Raw genomic sequence first — 11,389 nt, forward strand, 5'->3', positions numbered from 1 at the left:
TTTTTTTTTTTTTTTTTTTTTTTTTTTTGAGACGGAGTCTCACGCTGTGTCACCCAGGCTGGAGTGCAGTGGCGCGATCTCGGCTCACTGCAAGCTCCGCCTCCCAGGTTCACGCCATTCTCCTGCCTCAGCCTCCTGAGTAGCTGGGACTACAGGCGCCCGCCACCACGCCCGGCTAGTTTTTTGTATTTTTAGTAGAGACGGGGTTTCACCATGTTAGCCAGGATGGTCTCGATCTCCTGACCTCGTGATCCACCCGCCTCGGCCTCCCAAAGTGCTGGGATTGCAGGCTTGAGCCACCGCGCCCGGCCCACAAAAGTTTTTAACACAAAAAAATATATATTCACTAAACACATGGTGAAAATAAGACTATTTCCATGACTACTCACTTAGACAAAACCACTAAAAATCAGCTAAAAAATATATACATAAGCGATAACCAAAATTGGGGTATAGATAAAAACACACACCTATATAATCTGATCATGACAGACATATGAATGGATGAATGGTTTATCTTTTTTTTTTCCTTGAGGAGTCTTGCTCTGTTACCCAAGCCAGAGTGCAATGGCACGATCTTGGCTCACTGAAACCTCTGCCTACTGGGTTCAAGCAATTCTCCTGCCTCACCCTCCCGAGTAGCTGGGATTACAGATACAGGTGCACGCCACCATGCCCGGCTAATTTTTTGTATTTTTAGTAGAGACGGGGTTTCACCAAATTGGTCAGGCTGGTCTCAAACTCCTGACCTCAGGTAATCCACCCACCTCGGCCTCCCAAAGTGCTAAGATTAAAGCTGTGAGCCACTGCGCTCAGCCTGGATGGTTTATCTCTTATATTGACTTAAAGTGTACAAACAGAATTGCAAATTATCTAAAATTATAGTACGTAAGTAAAACAAAAAACTCACAATGAACTGATGTTAAGAAACCTACACTGAAAAAAACACAAACATGGAACTGCAAAACAATAATAAAATGTTTACTCATATAATCTGGTATGCAACATTGATGTACCATTAAAAAAAATTTGTCTAGATAGCTACAATATTTGACAGTAACTGTGTACTTACTGAAGGCAGGTATTTTGAATCACTGACAGGCACTATGTGGCAGTAAAATTTTAGAGAAAATGCAGTATAATCATAAACAGAAGATTCTAATGACAAACATTTAATAAATAAGCATTTAAAATAAACTAGAGATCATGTTTATGTTTTAATTGTATGTTATTCTTTCACAAAATGAAACTGCTGTAATCCAAGTTTAGAAGCAAGGAATAGCCTTACATTGCTAAATTATATGTACGTAATTTAATATATATTATATATTTTATATACATATAATATATATAGCAGATTATAGTTAGAGTCTCTGTTATATAAAACAAATATTTAGGCCGGGCGCGGTGGCTCACGCCTGTAATCCCAGCACTTTGGGAGGCCGAGGCGGGCGGATCACAAGGTCAGGAGATCGAGACCACGGTGAAACCCCGTCTCCACTAAAAATACAAAAAATTAGCCGGGCGCGGTTGTGGGCGCCTGTAGTCCCAGCTACTCGGGAGGCTGAGGCAGGAGAATGGCGTGAACCCGGGAGGCGGAGCTTGCAGTGAGCCGAGATCGCGCCACTGCACTCCAGCCTGGGCGACAGAGCGAGACTCTGTCTCAAAACAAACAAACAAACAAACAAAAAACAAATATTTAGACATAAATTGTTATTATTTAGATATAGGCTAGAGAAAGTGGGTGAAAAGCTTATAATTCCTGTTTGCCTGCAGCAAACTTAAATTTATAAAAAAAAAAAAAAAATTTATAAGTAACTATATTAGTAAATATGGGGTGCCTACTAATTATCTAATTTACTTCAAACATAACATGTAAATTCTACTTTATTGTTCCTAATGTCTGAATCTAAAATTACAGGCAAATTTGAAACAGAAAATAGAAATTAAAAACTTGTAGAAAGGGTGACATTAGTAAGATGGAAAAATAAAAGGTGTCCTATTTGTCTATTCCACCACAGCAAGAAAATTTGTTGGCCATCCCTGACAAAAATACCTTTATGAGAGAACCAGTCCTCATGGCTTGAACCTGTAATAACAGCTACATGGTATGTTAAGGTTGGAGAATTGCTTCAGGGTAGGATTTCAAAACCAGTCTGGGTTATGTAGCAAGACCCTATCTCCAAAATAAGTGCCTTTAAGAGATCTTTAAGTCCAGGGATGAAGTTGTGAAATTCTGCTAAGCCAAAGATTGAAGAGTGTTCTCTTCAGAAGGTAGGCTGTCATTCCAGTGGCAAACTACAGGATCCCTGGTCTTGGCTACAGTACAGGAAATGGCCAACCCACCTTGGTCCCACTGAGAATTCGAATCTACTCTAATTACTTCAAAATCCTTTCAGCCACAGTCTGGGAGAGATTCTTTACTTTCACAGGCCTGGAGGAAGACACCCGTTTATAGCCATGGGGGCCCCAGGCCTGCAGACCCTGGCTTTTAATGTGGTGCCTTTAGCAGTTCAAAGTTTCAGTTCCAGCTTCCTGGGCCACAGTTTATGGCCAGTTCTCTTTACCTAGAAAGCAACACAGTGACCCGAGGAAATCCTCTGTGGTACTCAGCAAAAGCCATACTCATTTACATCCCGATTTAAGGTACATTATATACAGACCCAACTACAAAAACCTGCCCTAGTGTCTGCCCTACAGAGCAAAATTTTGAAGGATATCCAGTCTGTCCAAAAATAATTGGGAATTACAACTACCTGAGCCCCTTGTAACAAGCCGACTAAAGGTGGATGCTAGTGCAGACCCAGCAATCTTGTGACCAAGCTACAACCCCTCTCCATCACAAACCCAGTGGGAATCCCATCACCCTGGGGGCCCAATGGAAGATCTTTACCTCCTGAAACCAGTTTATAGCAACTTGAAGAGGTGTTTGCTTCTTCAAATTCACAGACATCAAATGCAAAATTATATTGTGCAGCTTGTCAATGCTTCCATTTTAACATAGCACTGAAGTATGTGGCAGAATAATTAGTCAAAACAATTTTCAAAAAGTCATTGAAACTGAAGACAAATAAGTAAAAATTTGCTGTTTGTAGATTACATGATCTTATATATAGAAAACCATAAGCAGTGAATTAAAACCTAAGTTAATAAACTCAGTAAATTCACAAAATATAAAATTAACATACAAGTTATGGTCCCATACACTTAAGACAAACTATCTGATAAAATAGACAAAAAAAAATCTTATTTACAATAGCATTAAAATAATAAATTTCTGGCTGGGCACGGTGGCTCACACCTGTAATCCCAGCTGTTTGGGAGGCCAAGGAGGGTGGATCATCTGAGGTCAGGAGTTCAAGACTAGCCTGACCAACATGGTGAAACCTCATCTTTACTAAAAATACAAAAATTAGCTGGGCATGGTGGCAGGTGCCTGTAATCCCAGCTGCTTGAAAGGCTGAGGCAGGAGAATTGCTAGAACCCAGGAGGTGGAGTTAGCAGTGAGCTGCGACCACGCCATTGCACTCTATTCTGGGCAAGAAGAGTGAAACTACATCTCAAAAACATAAATAAATAAATTTATCTCTGAGAACAAAGACCAAGGAAATAAAAATTCTTGACACTGAAAGATATAAGATAGCTAGAAAAAGAAATAGAGAAGACACAAATAAATTTAAAAACGTTTTATGACTCTGACTTGAAAGAATATAGATTCAATAAATACAGATTCAATAAGCTCCCTATAAAAATTCCAGTGGCAAGTTTTTTTCACAGTAATGGAAAATACAAGACTAAAGTTTACATGAAACTACAATAAACTTTGAATAGCCAAAGCAATCTGAAGGAAAAAAAATAAAGCAGAACGACATAATATTTTATCATTCCAAACTCTCTCTCAATATACTAAAAAGATGGAATGTGCAGAAAAATTAAAAATTCAATGGAAAAGAAACCACTACTCCATTCATTTCAGACATGATGCAAAAAGAGAACTTAAAAAATAGCTTAACACAGAGTTTTTAAAAATTATGCAGATATTTGTGTGTCCCTAAAAACAATGAAAAAGGAGTCAGATTGTACAGTCTCTTATATGCCATGAGGACTTTGGCTCTCACTGTAAACTTGAAGAAAAATGACTGAAAGTAGAACCTTTAGAGAATTTAAAAGCATAAGACAGAAAATGCCCCTATGTGAGAACAAAAAAAAAAAAAAAAAAAAAAAAAACAAGCCTCAGACTTCCAGAAACTATACCCTTTGGAACACAGCTTCCCAAATGACATTTTAAGGACTTGCTTTCTTTCTCCTTGACCTTTGGATCTCTCATCTGTGTCATCTGTTGTATTGGCTTTCACTCTCACCTACCTGGGGTTTTGGCTACCATCTCATGTCTCTTCATATTCCAGGGCTCTTTTCCTTGCTCCAGACAGGTGACTAGGTCTGGCTTAGAGACAGCAATACCTGTTTTATTAAAAATAAGTAACATGCATCTTGCTCATATTCTCCAATTACCAACTTAGTAATGTGCTCAGTAAAGAGGATGTAATACAATATTCTAATACATTTATCCCAAAATACTAATTTATAAAAATTAAAAAAAAAATATTTAGAAAACACTGTATATTTGTAGGTTCTTAATTCACTACCCAGTAGTACTGAATTAAAAAATTGGTGCTAGCAATTACATTTTAAGGTGTGGGCGATAGTATTTTACACCACTAAATTTCTGGAATTACCACTAATCTAGAATGAGGGATACAGATCAGCTCAGCAATGTGGAAAGTTCAGCTCAAGATGAAACATCTTGAAATTTCTTTTTCCTACACTGACAAATCCTTATGATTTTCTTGAAAACAGGGGTTTGAAACTCATTTATGCAAAGCATAATTATCAAAAATGACCAAATTACCAAATAATTCTACAAAAAAACCAAAAATGAAGTATTTGGGGTACATTAGGAATTGAGTATTGAAGTTATTCTCACCCAGGAAGACCAGGTTTCTGTAGTTCTCTAACATCACATCCCTATATAAATTCTGCTGTGCAGTGTCCAGGCATTGCCACTCCTCCAGAGAGAATTCTACAGTCACATCCCTAAATGTCAGTGGTCCCTGAAAAACACACAAACAAGATACACATGTATTTACCAAGTGGTCATGGACAGAATTTTAAATTTCACTCAAGGTATAATTACAGAGTAGAGAGAACAGGTTCTGACTTATAGGAGTGACTGAAATTATCCAAGAAAATAATTTTTAACACAGAAATATTCCCTATTCTCTGACTCTAAAGACACACCCCCACACACATTTACCAAATGGCCACAGGCAGAATTTTTAATGTGACTCAGGGTCAAATGAGAGAGTAGAGAACTGGTTCTGACTTATAGAAGTGACTAAAATTATCTAATAAAATAATTTTCAACATAGAAATATTCTCTAATATATTCTTTTTACTTTTCTATTTTTATTATACTTTAAGTTCTAGGGTGCATGTGCACAACGTGCAGGTTTGTTACATATGTATACATGTGCCATTCACATTAGGTATATCTCCTAATGCTATCCCTCCCCTCTCCCTCAACACCACTACAGGCCCCTTTGTGTGACGTTCCCCACCCCGTGTCCGAGTGTCCTCGTTGTTCAATTCCCACCTACGAGTGAGAACATGTGGTGTTTGGTTTTCTGTCCTTGCGATAGTGTGCTCAGAATGACGGTTTCCAGTTTCATCCATGTCCCTGTAAAGGACATGAACTCATCCTTTTTTTATGGCTGCATAATATTCTATGGTGCATATGTGCCACATTTTCTTAATTCAGTCTATCATTGATGGACATTTGAGTTGGTTCCAAGTCTGTGCTATTGTGAATAGTGCCACAGTAAACATACGTATGCATGTGTCTTTACAGCAGCAGCATGATTTATAATCCTTTGGGCATATTCCCAGTAATAGGATGGCTGGGTCAAATGTATTTCTAGTTCTAGATCCTTGAGGAATCGCCTCACTGTCTTCCACAATGGTTGAACTAGTTTACAGTCCTAACAACAGTATAAATGTGTTCCTATTTCTCCACATCTTCTCCAGCACCTATTGTTTCCTTACTTATAACTACCTGATAGAGGTTCCAAGATGGCTGAATAGGAACAGCTCCAGTCTACAGCTCCCAGCATGAGCGACATAGAAGATGGGTGATTTCTGCATTTCCAACTGAGGAACTGGGTTCATCTCACTGGGGCTTGTCAGACAGTGGGTGCAGTACACGGAGTGTGAGCTAAAGCAGGATGGGGTACTGTCTCACCCAGGAAGTGCAAGGAGTGGGGGAATTCCCTTTCCTAGCCATGGGAAGCTGTGACAGACAGTACCTGGAAAATTGGGACATTCCCACCCTAATACTGCGCTTTTCCAACAGTCTTAGCAAAGGGCACACCAGGAGATTATATCCCACGCCTGGCTCAGAGGGTCCCATGCCCACAGAGCCTCACTCACTGCTAGCACAGCAGTCTGAGATCCAACTGCAAGGCAGCAGTGAGGCTGGGGGAGGGGCGTCCACCATTGCTGAGGCTTGAGTAGGTAAACAAAGCAGCCAGGAAGCTCGAACTTGGTGGATCCCACCACAGCTCAAGGAGGCCTGCCTGCCTCTATAGACTCCACCTCTGGGGAGAGGGCATAGCTGAACAAAAGGTAGCAGAAACTTCTTCAGACTTAAACATCCCTGTCTGACAGCTTTGAAGAGAGTAGTGGTTCTCCAAGCATGGAGTTTGAGATCTGAGAATGAATGGATTGCCTCCCCTGACCCCTGAGTAGCCTAATTGTCACACTTTGAGAGGTGACAATGTGCTAGCAGCCCTCATTCTCAGCGCCTCCTCGGCCTTGGCATCCACTCTGGTGGTGCTTGAGGAGTCCTTCAGCCCGCCAGGGCACTGTGGGAGCCCCTCTCTAGGCTGGCTGAGGTGGAAGCCGCCTCCCTTTGCTTGCGGGCAGGTGTGGAAGGAGAGGTGCAGGCAGGAACCAGGGCTGTGGGCCACGCTCTTGGGCCAGTGCAAGTTCCTGCAGGGGTGGACAGGGGCAGGGACTCTGGCTCAGCAGCCCGCACATGGAGCAGCCAGGCAGGGCCACCCACCCAGGACAGTGAGGGGCTTAGCACCAGGGCCAGCAGCTGCGGAGGTTGCGCAGGGTCCCCCAGCAGTGCTGGTCTCCCAGCCTGCCGGTGCTGCACTTAAATTCTTAGCTGCCTCCCCACTAGGCAGGGCTCAGGACCTGCAGCCCACCATGTCTGAGCTCCCCTGCCTGCAGTGGGCTCCAGCTCAGAGCCTCCTGGATGGGCACTACCCCCTGCTCCATGGTGCCCGGTCCCATCCAGAGCCCAAGGGCTGAGTGCAGGCACAGCTCGGGACTGGCGGGCAGCTCCACCTGCAGCCCCAGTGCAGGATCTACTAAGTGAAGCCAGGGGACTTGGAGAACTTTTATATCTAGCTGGAGGATTGTATGTGCACCAATCAGCACTCTGTATCTAGCTAATCCGGTGGGGACTTCGAGAACTTTTATGTCTAGCTAGAGGATGGTAAATATGCTGTAGCTCAGGGTTTGTAAATACACCAATCAGTACTCTATGTCTAAATCAAGCTTTGTAAATACACCAATTGGTACTCTGTATCTAGCTAACTCTGTGTCTAGCTGACCTAGTGGGAACTTGGAGAACTTTCTTGTCTAGCCTCTGTGTCTAGCTCAAGGATTGTAAACGCACCAGTCAGCTCTCTGTAAAATAGACCAATCAGCTCTCTAAAAAATGGACCAATCAGCAGGATGTGGGTGGGGTCAGGTAAGGGAATAAAAGCAGGCTGCCTGCCCAGCAGTGGCAACCCGCTGGGGTCCCTTCCACACTGTGGAAGCTTTGTTCTTTCGCTCTTTGCAATAAATCTTGCTGCTGCTCACTCTTTGGGTCCATGCTGCCTTTATGAGCTGTAACACCGCGAAGGTCTGCAGCTTCACTCCTGAAACCAACAAGACCATGAACCCACCGGGAAGAACAAACAACTCCAGACGTGCTGCCTTTAAGAGCTGTAACACTCACCACGAAGGTCTGCAGCTTCACTCCTGACAGTGAGACCATGAAGGAAGAAGCTCCAGCCACATCTGAATGTCTGAAGGAACAAACTCCGTACACACCATCTTTAAGAACTGTATAACACTCACCGCGAGGGTCCGCGGCGACATTCTTGAAGTCAGTGAGACCAAGAACCCACCAATTCCGGACACAACCTCCCAGTAGGGGCTGACTGACACCTCATGCAGCTGGGTGCCCCTCTGAGATGAAGATTCCAGAGGAAAGATCAGGCAGCAACATTTACCATTCTACAATATTTGCTGTTCTGCAGCCTCTGCTGGTGATACCCAGGCAAACACGGTCTGGAGTGGACCTCCAGCAAACTCCAACAGACCGCAGCGGAGGGTCCTGACTGTTAGAAGGAAAACTAACAAATAGAAAGGACATCTCTAATGTATTCTCTAACTCTGATGAAAGAGAGTGGCATAGGAGCCACAACATCAGTATATATATGCTATTTTTCTGAATAAAGTATAAAATTAAGGGCATAAACACAAACGTACATTTTTGAGTGCTATATTTACATCACACAGAATGAGTTGTGTATATTTTTCAGATCAAAAAAACATGTTGAGTTAGCAGGTACCTCTCAAATTTTAATGTGTAGAATAAACCGGATATATTGTTAATGCAGATTATTTTTTCAGAAGATCTAGAATAAAGTCTGAGTTTCTGAATTTCTTTTTTATTTTTTTAGCTTCTGAATTTCTAACAAGTTCACCAGTAATGCCAATGTTTTTGGCCCAAGAATATTTTGTCAAACATCCAGTAAGTAAAAGACCCTGTATTTTTCCTAGTATTCCTGGACTGTAAAAGATGATGAGAGCTTTCACTTACTAAAGACATATATGCAAAGAAAACCTAAGAAAGAGGGGCAGCTACCAGATAAAATGTGATGGTTTATGCACATCAGCTGCATAAAAATAATTTATAATGAAAAGAAAAATAATTAACTTTCTAGTAAAAAAAAAAAAAAAAAAAAAAATCTGCACAGAGCTCCTAAACCAAGTGAATCACTAATATTAACTGCACTAGGACAAATTTTTGTGATGTGCTGATGCACAAAAGAACATAGCATCACCACTGTGACATTTTCCCCAAAAGTAAATTGTAGTCCGAATTTAACCATAAAGAACCATGTGTTTTACGCAAAGTTCAAGACACAGATATCTCCCATGTTCTGTCATTTTTAATAGTGATTTTAAGTAGTCTTTCTGTAACACTCTAGAGAGCAGGTATTTTCCAATTTTTTTTTCAGGACTTTCTGGGTAATAAATGCCATGCTCTTTAAATAAACATTTTCTTAATCCTGTTCTGCATAGAGTTAATGAAGAACACAGATGGAACCTCAACATTACAAGTTTTCCATTTTTACTAAGAACCCCATTCTTCTTCCAATAGGAATCTTGAGTATTCATATCTTCCCAGCCACAAACGGAACATTTTTAATACAGCAGATTACAAATGCATAAAGAGAATTCTGCATGGCATATAAGAAGCCATGATGTAGAAGGCTCTGGTATATGGGAAAAAACATTTTTCAGAGACCCCTGACTATTATAAGAATTTTTTAAGTAGCTAAACTCATTAGTGAGGAAAAACACAAGTAGAGAAGTAAAGGTTTGCATGTAAAAATGCATGGCATTTCAGAAGGCAGACTGGACACAGCTCTTGATGAGACACGTTTAGCTAAAAAAAAAAAAAAAAAAAAATTTTTCCTCCTTCTCTGGAATTCCTGCTCAGATGACATTTTCTGCACCAATTACACCTGCATCTTGAGAATATGCCTTTAAAGGTGTCAGCACCACCCATGTACCTCCTTCCACCACACCCACAGGCAGAAGGACCAAGACCTGCAGAAAAATTCCATCCATTTCTGTCCTTTACACCAGAAGAGATTCAGGATCAATGAGCTGCTCCATGAAGATCAAAATATAAGTTTCTTCTTTTCTGTCCTAGGGTGCCACAGACAGCAGCAATTTCTGCTATAGTAACGGTAACATGGGCCACACTGCCTTGTCTCTCCCAAACCCAAACAAAACAGGCCCTGTGACTACCGTTAAGTGCAAAGGTTTCTGCCTTAACTCTCATGAATGTCTTGAACCCTTCATTGTTGATTCTGGCCTCACCTTGGAATTAGAGGAGTTACCTAATTAAAACAACAAGTATGATTCCACCTAAAACAATAAACAAAACCTGTGGAAAAAGCTCAAGTAAGGATTTTTCTGCAAGTTGCCCATGTAATCCTAATTAGAGGTCTGGGCTTATAACCACTTAGCTAAGCATTTAATCTCAAGCTTTTATGAGCTTACAAATCACTTAGTAATTTTGGCCCCACCCTATGTAATGTGATTCTGCAGGTTTGAAAAGGGTCCATAATGAATGTTTTAAACAAGTCCCCTGTCAATGTTGATGTTACTCCCCCTGGGCTCATGATTAGCATAGAGAAAGCATGCATAGCACAGAGTCCCTTACACTCATTACTCTTGTCACAACACAAATACTTCTAGGGCAAATAAAGACAACCACTCTCCATCCTAAAGTAGCATATTCTTTGCTGGCTCTGTAGAGTATACAGAGAAAACAGAAAGCAGCCATATCTGAATAAGTCTGTGTTTAAATAACAACATGTACAAGTGTACTGATGGAATGTTTATTAAACATTGTGCTCTATGTGCTTAAGAGGATGTTGCAGAGCACTGTGCTGGGAATAACACATTATGTGACTTAATCGTCATAATACCTTTGGAGTTGGTAGTGTTTAATAATTCCCAGGATTTAGATAAAGGGCACAGCATTTTAATTTTTTCAGTTTCTCTGTCATTAATTTTTTATAAAATATATAGAATAAAAGCTATATAGCTAGATGAGAAGGATAAAGGAAAAATGTAATGTAGTTTAGAGGAATTTTTATTGTGTTTATATTTAATTTTTTGTGACTTGTAGAGCAACTACTGATTTGTAAGAATAGAAAACAGGCCGGGCGCGGTGGCTCAAGCCTGTAATCCCAGCACTTTGGGAGGCCGAGGCGGGTGGATCACGAGGTCAGGAGATCGAGACTATCCTGGCTAACATGGTGAAACCCCGTCTCTACTAAAAATACAAAAAACTAGCCGGGCGAGGTGGCGGGCGCCTGTAGTCCCAGCTACTCGGGAGGCTGAGGCAGGAGAATGGCGGGAACCCGGGAGGCGGAGCTTGCAGTGAGCCGAGATTGCGCCACTGCACTCCAGCCTGGGTGACACAGCGCGAGACTCCGTCTCAAAAAAAAAAAATAAATAAAAAAAA

At 41.2% G+C, this 11,389-nt stretch overlaps 1 protein-coding gene across 1 annotated transcript in view; it reads right to left on the reverse strand.

The window, feature by feature from the left end:
* LOC112611884 (zinc finger protein 723-like) overlaps positions 1-11,389 on the reverse strand; it is a 30,137-nt gene that overhangs the window by 8,259 nt on the left and 10,489 nt on the right. Inside the window, exons 4-6 of the mRNA XM_025365856.1 lie at positions 6,819-7,047; positions 4,985-5,111; positions 4,366-4,461 (exon numbers count right to left, since the gene is read on the reverse strand). Of these exons, the coding sequence (XP_025221641.1) occupies positions 4,366-4,461; positions 4,985-5,111; positions 6,819-7,047 (452 nt within the window). The remainder of the gene's footprint in view (positions 1-4,365; positions 4,462-4,984; positions 5,112-6,818; positions 7,048-11,389) is intronic.

This window comes from Theropithecus gelada, chromosome 19 (genome assembly GCF_003255815.1).
Source record: "Theropithecus gelada isolate Dixy chromosome 19, Tgel_1.0, whole genome shotgun sequence".
NCBI classification, from domain to species: Eukaryota; Metazoa; Chordata; class Mammalia; order Primates; family Cercopithecidae; genus Theropithecus; species Theropithecus gelada.